Genomic DNA, 22,537 nt, shown 5'->3' with positions numbered 1-22,537 from the left:
TACGTCATTTCCTAAGTGTGCTCCTGATATTGAAATTAACTTCTATAATGTCAATGAACCAAGTAAATATGAATCACAAGTGCAAGAAAACAGCTTATTTTATCGTATCCCTAGCACAATCGCGATTTTGAGACTTGCGCATGCGCTAAAATATCGTGCTTGCGCATAATGTATGAGTTGCTGCATGATCATGATTCGCTAGCTACAATGATAACATTTTGCGCATGTGCATTAAAAAAATGAAAGGTTCCAACTTCCTTGCGTCGCCTCATGATGACATAGAAAAACAAGCCAGGAGACACGATTTATGAAGAAGATAATTATTTCTTCAAGCGAGTGGGGCTGGTGGTGGAGCGCACTGAACATAAGAGTAAATGTTTTATTACATTTCAATATACTGGTACTTAAGAAAAAAATGTGAATTAAGAGGGCAACAAACTATTTGTGATAGTTAACATAACAATCTTTACCATCACTTTAAGATCCGCAGCAATACAGGTTTCTCCGATTATTAAATTATCAGACAAACGTTACGTTTAGCTTCCAGGTGGTCAGATGTTAAATCAACAGACAGAAGTATATACATTGTCCAGGTTAAGAGTTGTGTTAAAGGCAAAGATAGATAATCTGATCTAATTAAAGCAAGTATGGCTAACTGGCCGATCGTGAGCCACATGTGGCCCTCGGCACTAGGTTTTGTGGCCCCTGGGAAGGAGCAAATCTAAAAATGTGTCATAGTTTATGTGGTCACAGGAATATCAAAACTAAAATGTGCGTGTGAAAATAAGCTATTCAGAACTCGAGAGCCCTCTGGATGCTAGAACAGCAAACAGAGGGTACCCTGTAATTAGGGATGCACTGAAATTTCGGCAGGCGGAAATTGTGGGTTGAGAGGACCAAAGCGGCCGAAAATGAGCCGCCCGCAATCCTCCTCCCGTCCTACATACTGCCCAAGAGAGATTGCACCTGGCTGTCACCTGTGGCAATGCCAATATTTCACAACCATAGAGAATGCGCACTACCTCGGGGATGATGCATTGCAGTAACTGCAATCGGTTGTGCCCTCCCTTCTGTCCTGGAAGTGCGGCCTTGTGTTGGGAAGGGCTTCCCCCCGCGGATGTGTGGGGCTTGGTATAGTCTGCCTTGGCATTTCATTTTTGGATGCACATATTTGTACAGAGCAACATGGGTGGTCACATAGATTAAGCGGGATCTTATGAAAAAATAAATTTTGGTTATCGGGTACAGCGAGATGGGAGGTAAGCCAAGCACGTATGTACGTGGTATTATTAGTACCGGGTTAAATATAATACAGCTTTCCTCAATAAAAACCAGCCGAATGAGGGACACGCCAGTCCTTCTTCTTGTATAGTTGACTTATCGTTTTATATTGTAATTCTTTGCAAGTATTTCTAGCATCTAAGGGGTTAAATTACTACAGGGAGTGTTGGGGGAACTTGTTTTTTTTAAATAGAAACAATGCCAACAATTATAGCTAGTGAGAGTGTGAACTATAGTATTCGCCGTCACTCATAATTGAAAAGAATAGGTACCATGAGTTTTTTTTATTTTTTATTATTATTTAGTCCCAGGCTGCAACAAAATATGAGATAAATTGCAGTCTGCTTGCTGTTTAAGTATTTCAAACACATTTATACAGGGACTTTATTAATTTCATAGCATACACAGCATTTCAATAGTTTGTGCTTACATTAAAGGGACACTGAACCCAAATGTTGTCTTTCATGATTCAGATAGAGCATGACATTTTAATCAACTTTCTAATTTACTCCTATTATCAATGTTTCTTCGTTCTCTTGCTATCTTTATTTTAAAAGTAGGAATGTAAATCTTAGCAGCCAGCCCATTTTAGGTTCAGCACCATGGATAGCGCTTGCTTATTAGTGGCTTACATTTACCTACCAATAAGCAAGCATAACCCAGGTTCTTAATAAAAAATGGGTCGGCTCCTATGCATCACATTACTGCTTTTTAAAATAAAATGTCATAATCCTGTTAAAAGGATCACTGTGTCAAAACAGTATTTTTGAAGCAAAAAAACCCTGAGAATTTGCATATCTTACCCACAATTCTCTTGTGCATTGGAAACATTGTATATTAAGAATCTCTGGGGAAAAGCAAGCGGGGAAACTTGCCTAGATGTACTAGTTTCCTATGCAAATATTTACATTGATTTAAAATAAAATAGCAAGAGAATGAAGAAAAATTGATAATGGGAGTAAATTAGAAAGTTGCTTAAAATTGCAATATTTATCAGAATCATGAAATAATTTTTTTGGGTTTGGTGAAGGTAAAGTTCACAACACTCATTAACGCCAGATTAGTTTATTTAAAAATAGCCCTAGTTTAATTCATCAGTTTTTACAGATCGTATTATATCAATCTTTTTCTTACCTTTTTTAATATGCAGACGATAATATTATTTCCTCCGCCCGACATTTTAATTAAATTGATTAACAGCATATGGATCAATGCTTCCCCCCCCCCCCCGGGGTTCAGTGCAGTCCATTAACTGGAACGTCACGCGCATGCTCTGTCTGCGTTATCTTAAAAATCTAATAACAAAGACAATAGACATCGGTCGCAGTCCAAGTGAGTATCCGTTCTGAGTATGAAAAGGGTTACCCGATCGAAATTCTGCAGCTGATGTCTAGTTCAGTAGAGCACTAATATTTTAGCGCATACGCAGTTCAAATTCAACGTGCTTTCAACCAACATAGAGAGCAGATGGGACTGCTCAAGGAGAGAAACCAGGGCAACACGGAAGTAGCTTCTGGGAGGAGTCGGCAAGTAAACGCTAAATAATTCAAATAGATATATTATAAAACCGGTAGCCTGAACATAAAAAAAAAGTTAGCGACTGAATATAACTAATATTGATAAATGCATTGGTGTATTCGCAACCGCTTAACCTTACCTTCATTTTAAATAGCCAAAGTTCTAGCTAGATACATATCACTGTTTCACCTTGTGTAGTGCCAATACCTGTCTAGAAGTTTGAAGTGATGTTATTGTCCATACCAGACACACATACAGAATCATGTCCGTTTTCTGTCCCACATCTGTTAGAGAGGGGCGAATAACTCCCTGAGTGAGCCAGATAGATAATTGTTTTGAGAAATGTAGCACCAAATAAATTGCATTGGATGACCTCATTTTGCAACCCACAGCTTTAAAGGGCAATGTACTGTAACATTATTGTCCCATTAATGTATTTCCAATGACTTATACCAGTTTCAGAGTATAACATGTACAGAAGATTATACCTTATGTTTATTTTTGTATATGAAATAGCTGTTCCTGTTAATTACACCCACAACCCAATACAATGTGCTTAGCTTGTAGGGAGAGCAGACCTCATTATTTACACAAAGTCCTTATTTTATTTCTCACTGTTTACTTGCAGACCAATACTTAGGAAAATGAATAAGGAACATTTTAGTACCTGTTTTTTTTTTTTAACCCCACTGGGAGAATGATGACATTTAAACCTAAACTATTTTAAAATCCTTTTGGGGGAAAAAGTCAGTTTCAGTTTTCGGGCATCCTGAATTTTTTGTTTCGGTCCAGAATTTTCATTTCGTTGCATCCCTACCTGTAATCAAGCCCTGAGCTTTTTTTTACACATTTGGGAAATTATATAATTATTTGTGTGTTTAATACCTATACATTTATATGTAAACCTTCTAATTGACCTGTGGACCCTGTGTGTTAGCAAGTTGGTGATCACTGATCTCCTCTTTTGCTACTTCCATTTCTTTGGGGTCTTCCAGGCTACACACTGGACTGAAGCAGTCATTTACCTTCCGATCTGCAAACCAATAGCAGCAGCTGAGACGTGTCATCCAAAGATTGTAAGTGACCTTGCAGCAGCCACATGTGAGAAAAGCCATAAGGATCACTGACAAATGTAACCAGTCGCCAAGGAAATACCTCAAATCTAGTGTGCTGCACTTCTGATAGACGGTGTATGTTTTATGATATGCATTGTTGATTCTCTGATTAAAAATATGGATTTCGAATTTTGTTGTTCCAACACTGCTTTATTTTTTAAATAAGTTAAAGGGATAGAAAGGTCAAAATTTAAATGTGCATGGGTGTATTTCAATTTTAAATAGAAGCATTTTTGTAATGTTCTTCCTGTGGACAAGTATTAAAAACACCACACCTTCTCAGTCAGTAGTGGCTTGTTTAACAAATACGTATTCAGACACAATACACCCCACCACTAGCTCTAAGATTGAATATTGGTGCCCAGGCCCTTACAGCATATGTGCATATATTGCTTAGGGAAAAAAGTATTGTTTGAAATAGAAGTATTTTTGCAATATACTTCCATTAGCAAATTGAAATGCATACATACACATTATAATTTTGACCTTTCTATCCCTTTAAACTGTAATTAGTTTATGATTTTTCTCAGGCTTCAATTCAAGCAATAGAATCCTTACATAATACAGCTGGCACTGTTTGACCTCTTCAGCTACTAAGCAAAGCTCTTTCACAACTGCTCTGTCTAGTTCTTGACTGCTAGTTCCTGCTTCAAAATCATATGACAATAGGGATGTCAGGCTTACTATGTTAACAGGGATTATATATAATCTTGTTCATCCAAAAGGATTTGAATTACAATTAAAAGCGACTGTAAAGTCAAAATGAAAGTTTCAGGATTCAGATACTTTGCAATTTACTTCTCTTTAATTTGTTTGTCACTGTCTGTCTCATTTTTCTTCCTAAATGCCATCATAGTACCTTTAAAGTGATTGTAAATTATAAGGAATTAAAGCCTAGTATTAAAAAAAATACTCTTAAAAACAGGGGCAGTTTAATGAATTCCTTAAACTTTACAATCACTTGAAGCTAAATCTTTCCAAAACTGAACTCCTTTTCCGCATTTCAAAATCTCTATTCTCAATCTTTCTATAACTGTTAATAACATAATTACCCCTATCCCGATGTCTTGGGGTCTCACTTGACTCAGATCTTTCCTTTTCTCTTATTTTCTTTTCTTAGTTCCTGCTGCTTCCTAATTAAAAACATCTCCATAATTTACCACTTCCTCACACAAGACACAACAAAGATTTGAATTCACTCTCATCATTTTCCACCTTGACTATTGCAACTCAATCCTCTCTGGTCTCCCTAGCTGCTGTCTATCTTCTTTACAATCCATAATGAATGCCTTTGCCAGGCTGATCTTCCTTACATGTCGCTCATCACCTGCACCTCTCTGCCGGTCCCTTAATTGGGGTTTTCTACCCTCCAGAATTCAACACTAAATTCTTACTCTGACATTCAAGGCCCTCAATAATACTGTTCCACCCCTATATCTCTGACTTAGTCTTCAGATACTCACTCTCCATTCCAATCCCTTTGCCCTGCTCACAACCTCCTTCTTTCCTCCTCTTTTGTTACCTCAAATTCCGTCTACTGAACTTCTCTAGAATGAACCTTAATTTGTGAAAAACTCTGCCTAGCTCCACAAGACTCTCCCCTAGTTTTCATAGTTCCAAGTGTTTCTGTTCAGAGATGCATACAATGCACGCTAACCTTTCTTACCTCAGTTCCTCTCCTCTATTGTCATCCCCCTTAGCATGTAAACCTACGAGTCCAGCTGATTTACAACAGTGCAACGTTTGGCATTTGCCTTCTTTAAATGCTACCTTTGCATATCATACCTATGTTTATAGCGCTGTGGAATCTGTTGGTGCTCTACAAAATAATAATAATTTGCTTTGTTGAAAAGCATACCTAGGTAGGCTCAGGATCAACTATGCACTACTTGTGGCTAGCAGCTGATTGGTAGCAGCACACACATGCCTTGTTACTAGCTCACCCAGTGTCTTGAGCTAGTTCCTAGTAGTGCATTGATAAAGAAGTACATTTTGATAATGGTAGTAAAATCAGAATTTTTTTAAAATAGTATGCCCCAAGGCAGAACATACAGTGATCTGAGTGTCATCGCAGAAAATGCATCATGTGTGCAGAAAGAGCAGGACACATGCAGGAACTGTGTGCTTTAACTTTACAGCACTGCTCCACATCAGGCTGTTCTCTTCAAAGAGTGCTGTGCTCTGGCTGTATTGTGTAAGTCCTTAACACAGCGCATCTACAGTAAAGTGCTGTTTAAAGTGAACATGCAAATATGCATTAAAGCTGCAGCCCATTGATTGACTGGCTCTCAGATTGTTTTCAATCCCAACCCCTAGCCTTTCTCAGTCTGCTGTTTTTTTCTGAATATAAGCCATTCTTATGAGCAATGCACCTTTTTTATTCTAACATTTCTATGTTAGACCAAGAGAGAAGGAAACAAATTTATTCAAGAGACTTTTTACAATTTATTTTTTTTGTCTGCAGCTAAGAAAGTGAAGTGGGATAGTATGCTCTTTCTGAATCATGAAAGGAAAAAATTGTTTCATGTCCTTTTTAATCTTTTGTCTGCGCGAAGCACACAAGTAACTGACCCACTCAAATCTTACTTGTTGAAACTGAGCTATTCCCTGTCATCTAAATTAGTTCTCCCCACATTATATTTTAATAACAGTTGCCAATTGGTTTTTGTATTTTCTAACATTGAATGCTGTTCCTTTTCTTTATAGAAATGAAAACCAGCAGCAATATTTGACCAGCAAGATAAAGCCATGGTGGATTTTGGGAAATGGCCATTATTTACTTTGCTTTCACAGCAAGCTGTCTCCTCCATTCGTCAAGCATGTATTTTTGGCTCATCAGGCAATGAAGCCATATACACTACCCACAACAATGAGGTAAGTCTGCAGACACCTGTTCTGCCAATATGAAAACATGCATTATAATAACTGATGTATGTATCCGGTAATGTCAGAAATCCGGGTAATCCTAGGATTACCCAAGCAGCTGTGGGTCAACACTGATTTAATGTAGTTCCCCCATCTGCACTATTTTTTTTTTTGCCTCTGGGGGGTTCAAGGAAGGCGCCCCAACGATCCTCCTGGCATCCACCCCAAGTAAACCTTGGAGAATGAGGTTTACAAGGGGGGACCCCCTTGAGACCCCAGACGGAGGCAAAAAAGATAGTGATGGTGTGTGAATTACAGTGCATTGTGTATATATGTTTGATGCAGTGACTCAATACACTCCGAGAAGATTTAGGGTAATGCTAGGTTTACCCAATTTCTTACTTTACCCGAGGTGTGTGTGTGTATATATTATATATATATATATATATATATATATATATATATATATATACACACACAATCAAGGGAAGAAAGACAAGGATGCTGTGTGTAAGGAACTAGATAGGTTATGAATCTGCAGAACTGGATATTTGTTTCACTGAGCCTGAGATTAACTTATGAAGAAGATAATCAGTAAAGCTTACAGTGACTTATTGGCCTTTATAGTATCTGACATATGCATGTAGAGACCTGTCTGTCTCTTTAAATCTCCTGAATCCAAGAGGAAACGTAGCTAGATAAGTAAGTGTATCGTTAATTATTTAGCTCAGATAGTAATGTCTTATATCACACAATACTTTGAGAATGTCCCAATAATGAGGCTCAGTTTATGAGAGAGATACGGAGTTTGACTTGATGGCCGAGTATTGGGAAATACAGAGTATCAACAAGTTCTTGCTCTTCTTACCTTAGTGAGGGAAGTGAAACTGACAGCGTGTGCTGCGCATGCAGCGTCTGAACAGCTGAGTGAGAGAGACAGGACTGAAGCAGAGAGCCGCGGTCTTGAGGTTGACGTCACACAGCTTGAATCTGAGAACTAGGTAAACGGCTTGGCAGCAAAGTCAAACAAAAAGAGAAGGGGAGATATTTACAACAGTTTGTTATAATCAGACTCACGGCTTGGCTGCACAGACAGATAGAGGAAGCGGCAAGTGTTGTTAGCAGTTTGAATCAACGGAGTTAGATTAGAGACAAACTTTCAGTAGCTGAGTGATAATCCGGATTCCAGAGATCAGGTAACAAAAGGTTGTAGTGAATCTTAGGGATCAAGATTCCAGTATCCCAAGTAGATAATTCAGAGAGAGTTCACAGTATGCAACTAAGGAGCTCAGGTAACTCAATAACTAAGCACCTGTCTGCACAGGTGAAATAGAGTAGGAGGGTTGGACATCAGTTCTAAAGGTGGTCTGTAGTAATAGAGGTGCCGGAATATGTTAAGGTGGAATTCCCTGACACTGTGGAACTCAAGCCAAAGTGGTTTATTCAAAGTCGTGTGAGTAAGGCACTACATCAGTATGCAAGGGTAAGCAGGATGCTCAGTGCGCTTCATCTCAAATACATTAAAGTCCTGTTTACTTGCTGTACAATGTTTTTTTAATTCATTATGAGTTAAAAACTTTAGTGGAAGCTTGACAGGGCTAAATGCATAAGCGGACACTAATGTCCTGAAAGGCTGTAATTCAAAAAGTAGAATTATATATCCCTTAAAAACGTTCCCAATTTCTGAGTTCTATAGAGCAGCTTCATATTATATTTTAGTTTAAAAAAAATAAAAAAAATCATACTCCCTTCCAGTGTTCCCTCTAAGGACAGATTTTGTGAGCAGCCCAGCAGTGAAACAGTTAGTAAGGTAACCATAAATTGCTGTACTAGAGGTGTGTGGTGATACTAATATCAGACTCAACTGTGCAGCCCCTAAATCTGATATACTCCCAAAATCAGAAAATAGGGAAAAAGAAAGAACAAAGGAGGGGGAGGGGGGTGCGCTCAAAAGAAAGCTGTGAGTTGGACTATCTATATTATGTGAAGTGAAGAGCCAATCTTTGGTAAGGAATTGGGTTCAAACAATGGTATCCCAATAGATTGTTGAAAACTATTCTGTGTTGTAGTAACTTTCCAAAGAAGTGGGTATTGATGTGGTATATATGGTTAAGCACAAATAGTGATCGTGTATAGTGATGTGTTGGGTGATACTATAGATAAATATCTTTGTTTACAATCTGTGTTAATAATGAAAAATATTATAAATATCCGTGATAAAGAATCTGTGTTGTAGATACACTTGTGTGGCGTGCACTCAATTGGTATAACGTATGTGTAGTCCGTTGAATAAGTACGGATGAACTTCTGGTAAGATGGTAATTGATCTAATATATGGTGGTCTTTGCAATACGTATAACTATTACTTAATGCTACACTTATATTGAAAAACATATGCTAATAAAATTATATTGAGAACAAACGCAAATGAGAAAAGATAATATATATTTTATAAAATATGCATTAAAAATGATGTCTATCAATGCAATTGTACTAGGGTTACAATTGATAACAATTCAGACATAAGCACAAAAGGCACAATTCATACAAAGGCATAAAATAGTAACAATTCATACATAGGCACAAATGGCAACAAAATGGCAGCAATTGCGGAAAATGATAAAAAAGGGGGGACTTAAGTCCGTGTTAAAAGTTCCGGTAAGGTCCTTTCGCGAGACGCCGACCGGAGAGGAGCATTGCATCCCGCCACAGCAGAGCATAGAGACAACCTTCCCATAACCTAAGAGAATCCAGAGGAGGTAAGGGATATCGGTAGTCCGGTAAGGGGGAGCACCGCTTCATTTTGTTCTACTGATGGAATTTTAATCGCTCTGTTTAATTGAGCACTTTTATTAGCAGTATATACCTTTTTGGATATAATATCAAATAGTTGTGGCCACAACTCCATTCCTAACATTGTTTACAACCAATCGTTTCAGAACGATTCCAGCCAAATCACTATTGTGTGATCCTGTTCAAGAACTTTTAACACGGACTTAAGTCCCCCCTTTTTTTATCATTTTCCGCAATTGCTGCCATTTTGTTGCCATTTGTGCCTATGTATGAATTGTTATTATTTTATGCCTTTGTATGAATTGTGCCTTTTGTGCTTATGTCTGAATTGTTATCAATTGTAACCCTAGTACAATTGCATTGATAGACATCATTTTTAATGCATATTTTATAAAATATATATTATCTATTCTCATTTGCGTTTGTTCTCAATATAATTTTATTAGCATATGTTTTCAATATAAGTGTAGCATTAAGTAATAGTTATACGTATTGCAAAGACCACCATATATTACCATCTTACCAGAAGTTCATCCGTACTTATCCAACGGACTACACATACGTTATACCAATTGAGTGCACGCCACACAGGATTAATATATTGACACACAAGTGTATCTACAACACAGATTCTTTATCACGGATATTTATAATATTTTTCATTATTAAAACAGATAATCATTATTAACACAGATTGTAAACAAAGATATTTATCTATAGTATCACCCAACACATCACTATACACGATCACTATTTGTGCTTAACCATATATACCACATCAATACCCACTTCTTTGGAAAGTTACTACAAGACAGAATAGTTTTCAACAATCTATTGGGATACCATTGTTTGAACCCAATTCCTTACCAAAGATTGGCTCTTCACTTCACATAATATAGATAGTCCAACTCAGAGCTTTCTTTTGAGCGCACCCCCCCCCTTTGTTCTTTCTTTTTAACCATACATTGCTGTCTTCATTCTGCAGTGTTTGCTAACTGCAGGGTGTGGTTCACTAATTAACTTTCACTGCTGGACCGCTCACAAAATCTGGCCTTAGAGGGAACACTGCTCCCTACCTTCCAACTCAACCAGCTGTATCTCCATCTTGTACTGGTGGTTTTAAGATTACCCTGATTTTTAGCGCTTTTTTTTTTTTTTTTTTTTTTTCTTCCCTCTTGAGCGTTATATGGTAAAATATGTGTCTCCTTTACACCTAAAACCCTGCATAATTAGATAAAAACAACTCTATGAGGGACTTTGCAGTGCTGATGAGACTTCATGCATAATCTCGCCAGAGCAGAAAGCTTTAGATAACCAGGCTTTCATTGTCCACTCCAATTTACAAGGCATAAAAGAGCTTGCACTGGCTTCTCTGTAACAAAACCTTTACCCTAATAAAGGATTCTTTTTGATAAAGTAGTTTCTACTCATTAAAGTCATGTAAACATTTTACTATTATACTCTATTTCTGCGTTGGACAGTGGCTTTTTTTTTTTTTTCTTTTCCCAATAGAATTTTAAAATGCATATTATTAAAATATCTGTTGTAATAGCTCCAAAATAATTCTGACTGCATAAGCTTTTCTTTTCCAGGTGTTTGCATTTGGGTTGAACTGTAGCAACTGTTTAGGAACTGGAGAGAATCAAAGTACAATAGTTCCAAAAAGGCTTGAACCTCTTTGTGGCAAGAAGATTGTTAGTCTAAGTTATGGAAGTGGCCCTCATGTACTAGTCTGCACTGAAGGTAAAACAGACTACCTTAAATAGACATTAACCAGTTTGAGATTACTTTAGCAACCAACATATTACATTACATGCATTACATTGTAGTTTGGTGCTGTTGATGATTATATTATTAAATTGGGGTGCTTTTTTGTAATTTGTGTTTAGTTCTGTTATCTCCAGATTTCATGCCCCCTACATGGTTGGATTTTAAAGGTGCTCCATTTAGAGCCTAGGTGAATAAGTTGTAATAGATAAGTAAATCTGCAGGCTCTGAAAGGTGTCTTTAAAATCTTTCCTGTTAGTTTGAACCCAAGTACCAGAACTGAGAAACACTGCTGGAAAATACAAATTTATTTCCTCCAATGATATCCAGAACAGAAATGATGGAGCACATTTCATACTTATTGTTTAATAATAAAACCTGTTCTGCACAGAGGGAGAAGTTTACTCTTGGGGACATAATGGCTACAGCCAGCTGGGCAACGGCACTACAGTACAGGGAACAGCTCCAATACTAGTCGGCATGGAACTGTCATCAAAAAAAGTTGCACACGTGGCTTGTGGTTCACATCATTCCATGGTCTTGTCATCTGAAGGAGAGGTAAGAAGCGTTTATGATAGCTTCCTGTTTTCCCAAGCACTAATAATTGAATTGTAAGCATGTCACTATACCTCATGTAAGATTTTCTCACTGATTGCTTAATTTGGTGAAAAAAAATATTTCTAAAAAAATATTAGTGTCAACAAAGGATAATTTTATACAGACTATAAAATAAGCCTTAGAAAACCAAACCCTTGCTTATCTTTTGTGTGCAGTGGCAAACCTATCACTATTTACACTTCTATCCAATCTGCTTAAATTAAATATGGGTTTGAAGGGATAGAAATGTCAAAATTAAAATATACACTAACATTTCAATTTTAAATAGACTTCCATTAGATTAAATGCATCTAGTAAAAGTTATTAATGCGTTTTCAGCGAGCTAAACACATATCCTGTCAGTATCTTTGGTCCAGTATTCAATCTCAGGGAAATAGTTGTGGTGTGAACTGTGCCTATGAAGATTTAATTTGTGTAATAAAAACCACTGCTGACGAGAATCTCTAATAAAATGTGGTGTGTGTGATTGCTGGTGCATGGGTTTTCACAACGTGTTCATACGCCTCTGAAAAAACAGTAATAACATTTCCTATAAACATTTTTGCTAATACAAGTATATTGCAAAAAATGCTTCTATTTAAAATTGAATTGCACCCATGCTTATTTAAATTTTGACCTTTCTATCCCTTTAAGGGGACACAAGTGATTACTTGTTTTCACACAATTTACATATTCAGTGGGGTTATTTTACCCACCTATGTGGCGTGGGCCTCAAACAAAATATATGGCAAGGGCATAGTTAAGTAAACTGCATGAATACAATTTTGGGCTTTGTGCATACTTAGTGAGTACCAGTGGCATGGGGTTGTAGAAAATTGTATTTTAAAGGGGCTTTATATATAAATTTTAATGGGGGGGGCGCACTAGTAGTAGATTTACATCTTTTTTTTGGGTGTATGGAAGATAACGTGAATCCACTTTTTACTCTAAGGTTTTTGCTTGGGGCTATAATAACTGTGGACAAGTTGGCTCTGGTACAACTGCAAACCAAGTGTGTCCTCGTAAAGTGGCAAATTCCTTACAGAATAAAGTAGTGGTGAACATCACAGCAGGGCAGACCAGCTCCTTGGCCATAACAGACAACGGACATGTAAGTTTCTCTGCATAGCTCGAGAATTGACACTTCATGGAAAGCCAAAGTGGGAAGAAAAGGTTTCTTTATATGTGCAACTTTTCACTCAAGAGTGGGTTTGTGTGGTGTGTTTTGCGCTGTCCTTCATCCACTTTAAGCTGATTTTGTTTTTTATTGCCAGACATTCGTTCTGTAAGAACCCCTGTGCCATTTTCCTCCCAAAGTGATCTGCTGTAGTACCAATCTTCCTACCTTCTCTAGACTCTTATATAGGCTGTCTATTCTGCAACCTACATAGTCATTATCCCCTTATCTTCCTTTCCTAACTGGGTCCTTTTTGTCTTCTCTGCCATATCCATTACTCCTACTATATAAAGGAACTATTTGCAATGGGACAAAAACAATTCCCCAAGATATTAATGGCTTTCTGAAATGCAAGAAAGAAGGTCTCTTGCAGTGAGCAGGAGCTGATCATACAACCTTTTTTGCAAAAAGGCTGATTGAATAAACCAGGCCAGGCCACCAAAAAAGGGCAGGGAAAGGAAGGTGGTTATTTTCTCCTTAAAGGGACAGTACACAACAATTTTAATTTAACTTCATGTAATAGACACTACTATAAAGAAGAATATGCACAGATACTGATCTAAAAATCCAGTATAAATTATTTTTAAACACTAACTTAGAAGCTCCCAGTTTAGTACTGTTGATGAGTTTAGGCTGGGACACCCATTGGAAGGGGTTGAGGAAGCAGGTAGAGCAGACCCCACTCCTCTTTGCTGCATATGAAAAGGCCCATTACACAAACTGTAGCAAGTGGGAGTCTGTAGACTTAGGTCTACATCTGATACTTTGGGGCTTGGTTAGGAGTCTTAAGATCAGCATAATGTGCAACATTAAGCACATTTATACATTGTTACAAAAATATTCCCAGATGGGCTATATAATTGGATCATTTACAAAATATTTATGCAAAGCACAATCTAGTGTGCATTGTCCCTTTTTTTTTTTTAAAGATGTTTCAAAGATTTCATGATTAGTTTGCATTATGGTTTTTGTTTCTTTTTAAGGTAAGTAGACTTTGGAAGTACATGTTCTTTAAAGTATTTGTCAGAAAAGTGCTGGTAAAAATGTAAAAGCTTTTATATATAAATATAATATAAAACGGTATCATTTTTTTTTTTATTAACACAATTTGCATAGATTTTTTTTTTTTATCACTTACTCACAATAACAGTGTCTCCATAATGGAGTAATACCGGTATTAAGATAACTGAAATCGTTAAAGGGACAGTCAAGTCCAAAAAAAACCTCATTTTTCAAATAGGGCATGTAATTTTAAACAACTTTCCAATTTTGCTTTGTTCTCTTGGTATTCTAGTTGAAAGCAAACCTAGGAAGGCACATATGATAATTTCTAAGCCCTTGAAGGCCGCCTCTATTTTATTTACTTTTCACAGCAGGGGAGAGCAAGCTCATGTAGGCCATATAGATAGCATTGTGATCACGCTTGTGGCTAGTGGCAGACACTGAACTAATTGGCTAAAATGCTAGTCAATAGATAACTAAAAGTCATGTGATTAGGGGCGGTCAGAAGATGCTTAGATACAAGTTAGTCACAGTAAAACGTGTATTAATATAACAGTGTTGGTTTTGCAAAACTGGGGAATTGGGTAATAAAGGGATTGTCTATCTTTTTAAACAACAAAAATTCTGGTGTTGACTGTCCCTTTAAATATCTTCTTTGCTTACTACTATGTAACTAATATTTCAGCATCTTGAATGAACACACCCTTTTGGTAGCTTTTGCTGTATGTGTGACACAAGATTTTTAAATAAAGGTGTGTTTTTTTTTTCTGGTCATATATTGTGTTTTTAGAATCGAACTGTCCTTCAAATTCTAAAATTTTGAGGGCACTGCAGCTCAAACTACTATAACAATCAGGGGTTGTAACAATATTGCGCAGTTGAGAGGCAATACCCTTAACCACCACTTATAAATGGGTTTTTCAGTACCATATTTCCTATATCAAGCACACTTTATTTTTTTAATCTAGGTTTATGGATGGGGATACAATGGTACTGGTCAACTAGGAGTAGGAAGTACTGGTAACCAACTAACCCCTTGCAGAATGGTATTATTACATCCAGTGTGTATAATTCAGGTAAGCTATTGGCAGTGCTTATAATTCTGTAATTACATTTTATATAAAAAAAAAATCAAATCTGACCCATGATTTACAGGTCTACTAATGTTATATGTAGATTTGATGCAGTTAATATTTTGCTTTTTGTTCTTTCTTTGTCTCCCCCTGTTTTTTCTTTCCATGATTAATAGCATGGTACAGGCTAGATGCAACTCATTGCCTCCCTAATATTTATCCTTTTAGACCCCTCATGCCTAAGGATGAATGGACAGAATTAACTCCTTTTAGTACCCACTGTCCCTTTACTAGTTGTCTCAATCTTAGTACTGATCATAACAGGAAGGCCTAGGTCCCTATCCTTTTTGTATTCATAGTCTGGCCTAATAATTAGTGGGGAGATGGGTTGTCAGACATACCAGTTGGGTAAGCCGGCTGTTGCTTCAAGCTCCTGGCTATGTCAGCTCTATTTTTATGCTTAGTTCCCCACTATTTTTCCATGGGGTCTTGCATGTTGATGCACACATTGTCATGTCTAGGTTCTGCCCGTTATACTGCAAGCTTACAAGCAGCTTTAGACACCAAGGAGGACGACAGAAAAGCATTATACTTGGGGCTCAGGGTAATCCTTTCCTTTCTATTCCCATTTTTCTTTTGTGTGTTGGTTTTATTTTTCTCTTCTCCTTTAGTCTTAAGCCTTGTACCATATTCCATTAGAAAAAAGTGTCCCTTGTAATAGTTCCATTTTGGGTTCATACATTTTGTTAAAATTCCTTAAAGAGGCTGAAATGTTTGCCTTCTGTTTATTTCTGCTTTTGAACCATCTGCAAATTCTTTTCTTTAATATTTTTTGTTTAGAATGCATTATGTTATATGGCACTGGAATGTCATCCAATCTGATTCCCTTTACAAGACATTATATTGATCAGTAATAAAGTTAAATGTTTTAGAAAAATATTCTAGTTTTCCCCTTTGTCAGATTCCATTTGTTCCAAGCCAAAACATTTGGTAAATGTCAATACCTGTTTATCTTTAACTAGGGGTGCGCATTTGTAACCATTGTTAGGATCCAAACGCAGAAGAAGACTTAGCATTTATTCTTTTGAAAGTTGAATGCACAACCCTATCTTTTAACATTTAACTTCCACCCCCTGTGCTGAGCTCTGTATGTATGTAATTTTGTATTGTATACTAAATCCCTCATACCTTTAAATCACTGTTTTAAAAAAATAAAAAGATATATTTATTAGTATATTTGTGTTTTTTAACCTATTACATGAGTGTATCCAGGTGCACTAACATTTTCAAAATTAAAATCCTTATTTAACCATTATAGTGTTAGAACTCACCACTTGTAATATGAGAGAGGTTATTGAAATTATAGCGCGAGCTAACATTTTTTGGTAAAACTATTTTAAAATGATGCACTATTCTTAATGCCGGGCTATGATAAGGACAGCGCACTCTCAATAACGCTTCACTTGTAATCTGGGCTAAAGTTTGGTAAAAGTCCTTTCTTGCCATATACTTTAAAATCCAAATGTTAATTTTATTATAAACTATGCACTTTTTTTTTTCTTTTCATCATCTTCCATATAAACTTTCATTTATAAGGATGGCCTTTTTGTGTAGTCCAGAGGTAGGTGACAGGGTTGTCCTTTTAGCACTACATTCCAATTTTGGCATCTTTGGCATTAGATCAATGGGTGCTAAACATTGAGTTATGAATGCTGTACTCTGTTCTTTCACTGTCATGTCATTCCCTACAAGGACTATGGAATATGAGTCTACAGCTATGTGGTTTATACATACTGTTCTTCCATTAATGATTAAACTTTCAACAGAATGTGCTGATTGTTGTTTGTGGGGGTTTTTCTCTCTACAAAGTGTAGGTACTTCTATATAGAACATTTGACAATGGTTTATTTATATCATTGCTTCTTCTTTTTTTTTTTTTTTTTTTTTTTTTTTTTCTTCAAAACAAGCTTTATTGTTCAAAAAGAAACATTTACAAATAAGGAAGAAGCGACTGGCATGACATATAGTATAAGTTAGACATACTTTCAGCAGAATCCAGAGCTGCTCATTACCAACGGTTCTTCTAAGAGCTTGGGATTTTAACAATCATTTTTCAATCAAATGAGCATAGATATAATGGTTAATAAGTTCTTGGTACCTCAAAATCCTTTCACATCATTACTATAGATTTATTTGTCAAAGCAGAGAAAAAATTAAGAGCGTTAGAGGGAGTAACAGAAGGGGGGGGAAGGGGGAGAAAAAAAAATATGTTTCTCAGACCTCATGATCGAGTCTCACAGCCTCCCAAGTGAGCGTTTTGGGATCCTACGCTCAGATTGGGGAGCCCCTCCATTGTGCCAGCATCATTTCATAGGTCGTCATTTGATTTGTTTTAAGAAAATGTAATCTTTCTAAGGTAAGCAGATTAGTCACTGAAGAATGCCATTCAGCCACTGTTGGGGCATCGGTTGATTTCCATTTTTTGGGTATCAGTCGTTTTACTCCCGTGTGCATTATTAACAGGAGAGATCGGATGTGTGTGCTTTTGAGCTTAAGAAGGTTCAGGAAGAGTATCGTCTCTGGGACCTCTGGAATTTCTATTTGTAATATGTCAGAAGTTTGTTTGATTATTGCTGCCCAGAATCCACCCAGCCCTGGGCAGGACCACCATATTTGCAAAAGTGTACCGGTTTCACCACAACCTCTCCAGCACAAAGGGCTGGTCGTAGGGTATAGGCAGTGTAGCCTTGTTGGGGTAAGGTACCACCTGCACTGGTGCTTCAGTTGGATCTCCTGCACAGTAGCTGAGATTGAGGAATGAGAACGCTTTAAACCACTCGCCTTGGTCATATTCCCTGTTAAGTTCTCTATGCCAGGCCGTCATGTATGTGGGAAGGGGGGGTCCGGGGAAACTGTAAATACTTTGTAGGTACGGGAGATTAGGTGCTTCTGTGATCCACTGGCGATACAAAGTCGCTCAAATTGGATGGGGTCTCTTGCCAGCTGATCTTTGTGTTTGTGATGTGATACATAATGCAGGAGCTGGTTATACCTCAACCAGGAGGAGAATATACAATCATTTATCTCCGACATTTGGCGTTGCGATTTGAACCTCCCATTTTCTATCGCGCTATAGAGGCATCCCTCTCTAAGGGTATATGGTGAATGCAGTCTTGTTCCCAGTTTGTAATAAGGTAATGCAGGGTTTTCAATTATAGGTAGAAGGGCGAAAGTTTAGATGTGATATGAACACTGGTAGAGGCTATCTTATCCCACTCAGACAGAGCATATTTTATAATAGGGTATTTATTTAATATTTTGGGACGCTGTGCCGGAGGTATCCATGCCAGTGTACCCACATTATTGAGCCTAAGAATCTGACCATCTATTCTAACCCACATTTTGTGATCAGCATTTTGGGACCACTCCACGATATGTTGCAGTGCAGTAGCTCGGTTGTATGCTTTCAAGTCTGGGAAACCCAGCCCCCCCCCCCAATCTCTAGGGAGATACATGGTTCTCCGTGATATTCAGGGTTTTACACCCGCCCACACTAATTGTTCTAGAGCTCCCTGTAATTGAGATAAATAGTATCCCAGCAAGGAAGCCGGTATAGTTTGCATAATGTACAGAATTCGTGGTAATATGTTCATCTTAATAACTCCTATTTTACCAAGCCACGATAATGGCTTATTTTTCCAGGACGAGAGGTCTCTAATTATTTCTTCTTTTAGTTTTAGGTAATTATCTCTAAACAGATCTTGGTGTTTGTGTGAAATATATATACCCAAGTAGCGAAGTTTTGTTGTTGAGACTGGAACCCCATAGCTCTCTGGAGCATTAATGTTCAGCAATTCAGATTTCCCTAAGTTGAGGTGGAAATTTGAAACTGTTCCATATAAGTCTATTTCTCTAAGATATTCAGGCACAGATGTATTCATGTTTGTGAGAGTATACAGAATGTCGTCTGCGTAAAGTGCTTGCTTATGTTCTACATCGCCCACTACAATCCCTGTGATCTTAGTGTTGTGTCGGATCTTATGCGCTAGGACCTCTATGGATAGAGCAAAAAGGAGTGGGTACAAGGGGCAACCCTGTTTCGTTCCGTTTGTTATTTGGAACGGGTTTGATAATGATCCGCTCACTCTTACGCGGGCTCCTGGGGATGAGTACAAGGCAAACACCATATTTAAAAAAGGTTCCCCAAAATTCATAATTTCATCACCCGGCGCAGAAAAGGCCAACTGACCCGGTCAAAGGCCTTCTTTGCGTCAGTCGAGAAGAGGGCCATTGGCACTCCTTCAACTCTTGCAAAATTGACCAGTTGTAATACTTTAGTGGTGTTATCTTGCGCCTCTCTGCCTGGAATAAAACCCACCTGCTCCGGAGAAATTAAATTTGGGAGAAATTTGTTCAAACGATTTGCTAGGATCTTAGCCAACAATTTAATATCGGTATTTAACAACAATATGGGTCTAAAATTTTCAGGGGCAGTGGGCTCCTTACCCGGTTTAGGAATAATTGTAATGTGTGCCTCCAGCATGGAGTCCAACAGTTCAGGACAGTCCCTCTGGCTATTGAATAGTTGCAGCATGTGTGGGGCCAGCACTGGGAGAAATTTTTTGTAGTTTCTGGGTGTGAGTCCGTCCGGGCCTGGACATTTCCCCTTGGGGAGATCTCTAATTGCATCAGACAGTTCCTCCAATGTGATATGTGCGTATAATTTGTCTACGTCTGTATCGGTTAATTGGGGTTAGTTCAAGTCAGACAGGTAATCGTCAATCTGTCTCTCCTTAGTGGTCGACTTTTTGATGGTTAGTGTAGTATCAGCTACTTTTGACAAATTATATAGCCTACTATAATATGCGTGGAAGGCCTCTGCTATTTGTTTATTACTTTTAATTTTAATTCCATCCTTGGAGTTCAAATAGTGGATGTACATTTTCAGCTGTGATCTACGGATTGACCTAGCTAGCGGCTTGCCAGGTTTGTTGCCTCCTTCATAGTATCTCTGTTTGGTCATAAGTATGCGTTTATGATAAGCTGTTAAGAGGTGGTTATTAAGTTCATTCCTAGCTTCAGTGAGAAGGCTTTTAGTTGTCTCGTTAGTCGGGCTCTGTTTGTGTTTAGATTCTAGGTCTGTGACCGTCTGCAGAAGTTGTGCATGTTTCTCTCTGTATTGTCTGGCCTTGTGCTTGAGAAACACCCCTCGTATAACACACTTATGTGCGTCCCATGTGTTTGAAACAAGCTGGCCGATGGATCGTTGATTGAGAAGTACTCTGTCAAGGATTTGCAGATATCATCTGCTATGAGGGGTGCTTCTAACAGGGAGTCGTCTAATCTCCATATGGTGCAATGTTCTCCAAACATCGTGGAGTTGTGTGTCAGCGAGAGAGGTCCTTGTAATTTTGACAGTCCTATTAGGAGCGCTAGACACCCCATTAGAAGTATCGAGTTGTAGGTCCATAGGAAGGTTTAGATCCCCAGCCATAAATATTGGTCCCTTTTAATAAATTGGTGTTGAGCTACATTTGGAACATATATGCATACTAGTGTGATTGGGTGGCCATGGAGCGTGCCCCGCACCAGCAAATATCGTCCATCTGAATCTTTTTCGATATGCACTAAATGAAATGGTATTGTTTTGTGCATCAGTATACCCACACCACCCTTTTTTTCGGACCCTGGTGAGAAATATGCTGTACTGTATGTAGTGTCAGACCATTTCGGCTCTCTTCCCTTACGGAAGTGTGTTTCCTGTTTAAAGATTATTTGGCTATTCAGTCGTTTTAATTCTTTTATAGCTATTGATCTCTTACCTGGGCAATTTAGTCCCTTCACATTTATGGAGGTTAACGTGAGGCAATGAGACTGGAATATACTTGCTTTGCAGGCCATTCTGAGGAAAGAGAATATTATACACACACACACAAAAAAGGGGGAGAGGGGTATGTAAAAGATAAGGGGGTTAGATAGGTGGTATTTAAAAGGGAGAAGATGTGTGAGAGGAAAAGAGTAAGAAGTAACCAAGATATTCTGTAGTATTTAACTGCCCGACACTAAAGGCAGAGATATTTAGTAATATGTGTTAACACACAGTCCTTACTAAAAAAGAAAAGGATTTTAAGAATATTACAGAAGAAGTAGGACAAAACACACAATAGAACTAGTGTCTGTTGGGGTAGTAACCCTAGGACAGATAACTTTCTTAATGCTATATAGTTTACCCGATGGAAGAAGGACCCTCCATCAAGCAAATAAACATTTTATGGCAAATATAAATAATGTAGTTGGGGGAGTAAAGGAATACCAATGTGTGAGAGAAGAAATAGAGGGCGGCGGTATCATAGATGTATACCACCTTGGTGTCTATTATTTTTTTAGTGAGGAGTTATATATCTCAATGGGGCAGACAAGCCTGAGGTCGATTATGCCCTTGCGTGGTTCTTATGGAAGAGCTTAATAATAGATTATAATGGGGGAGGTGGTGGGGTAAGGGTTTGAGTCAGTTGGAAGGGGGAGGGTGGGGGGGAGATGGAGAGAGAGGAGGAAGGGGCAGTGGTGGAGGGCAATTATTCACACATTAGTCAGTTGATCCCACCATATTACTTAAAGGGATACTAAACCCAATTTTTTTATTTCATGATTCAGATAGAGCATGAGATTTTAAGCACCTTTCTAATTTACTCCTATTATCAATTTTTCTTTGTTCTCATGCTATCTTGATTTGAAAAAGCAGTACTGTAAGCTTTAGAGCCAGACCATTTTTTGTTCAGCACATGGGTAGCACTTGCTGATTTGTGGCTAAATGTAGCAAACCAATCAGCAGCTCTACCAAGGTGCTGAACTAAAAAATGGGCCGGCTCCTAAACTTTTATTACTGCTTTTTCAAATCAAGATAACATGAGAACAAAGAAAAATTGATAATAGGAGTAAATTAGAAAGTTGTTTAAAAGTGCATGCTCTATCTGAATCATGAAAGAAAAAATGAGGGGTTAGTATCCCTTTAAACTAAACAGTACTGTAAAAAAAACCTTCAGTGAAACAAGTGACTCACGGGTAAAATGTGAGTGAGTGTAGCCTTAACATATATTAACATAATAGTTTTGAATATATAAGTAAAACAGAGATCAACGGATCTCAAACCTTTCTTGTCCTGTTATTGAAGAGAAATAAAAAAGGGATACAATGTCAGATCAGTATTTGGAGCACCAAAGTCCTCTGCTTCGTTAGTTCCCAGCATGGCAAAGATGTGTGGCATAGTCTTGTTAGCATTTCAACCTTGACCAGGCAGAGTTGTGTTCTCTGCATTTTCCTGTGGAGCAGAGTTAGACTCTTCTCCTACG

The 22,537-nt window shown here is 37.8% G+C and overlaps 1 protein-coding gene across 3 annotated transcripts in view; it reads left to right on the top strand.

Moving 5' to 3' along the window:
- The first annotated feature begins 231 nt into the window (after positions 1-231).
- Positions 232-22,537, top strand: part of RCBTB1 (RCC1 and BTB domain containing protein 1) — a 98,294-nt gene continuing 75,988 nt past the window's right edge. The window contains exons 1-7 of one of the 3 annotated variants that reach the window (XM_053708369.1): positions 1,063-1,259; positions 3,795-3,875; positions 6,621-6,788; positions 11,165-11,315; positions 11,731-11,897; positions 12,889-13,047; positions 15,084-15,191. In XM_053708369.1, coding sequence (XP_053564344.1) covers positions 6,663-6,788; positions 11,165-11,315; positions 11,731-11,897; positions 12,889-13,047; positions 15,084-15,191 — 711 coding nt within the window. In that variant the 5' untranslated portion in view covers positions 1,063-1,259; positions 3,795-3,875; positions 6,621-6,662. Of the gene's footprint in view, positions 371-1,062; positions 1,260-3,794; positions 3,876-6,620; positions 6,789-11,164; positions 11,316-11,730; positions 11,898-12,888; positions 13,048-15,083; positions 15,192-22,537 lie in introns of those variants that run through there. The other 2 variants (XM_053708367.1, XM_053708370.1) reach the window with 2 other exon arrangements.

Source organism: Bombina bombina, chromosome 3, assembly GCF_027579735.1.
Source record: "Bombina bombina isolate aBomBom1 chromosome 3, aBomBom1.pri, whole genome shotgun sequence".
NCBI lineage: Eukaryota > Metazoa > Chordata > Amphibia > Anura > Bombinatoridae > Bombina > Bombina bombina.
Note: the sequence above shows the minus strand (reverse complement) of the source record. Positions and strands in the feature narration are given on the sequence as shown.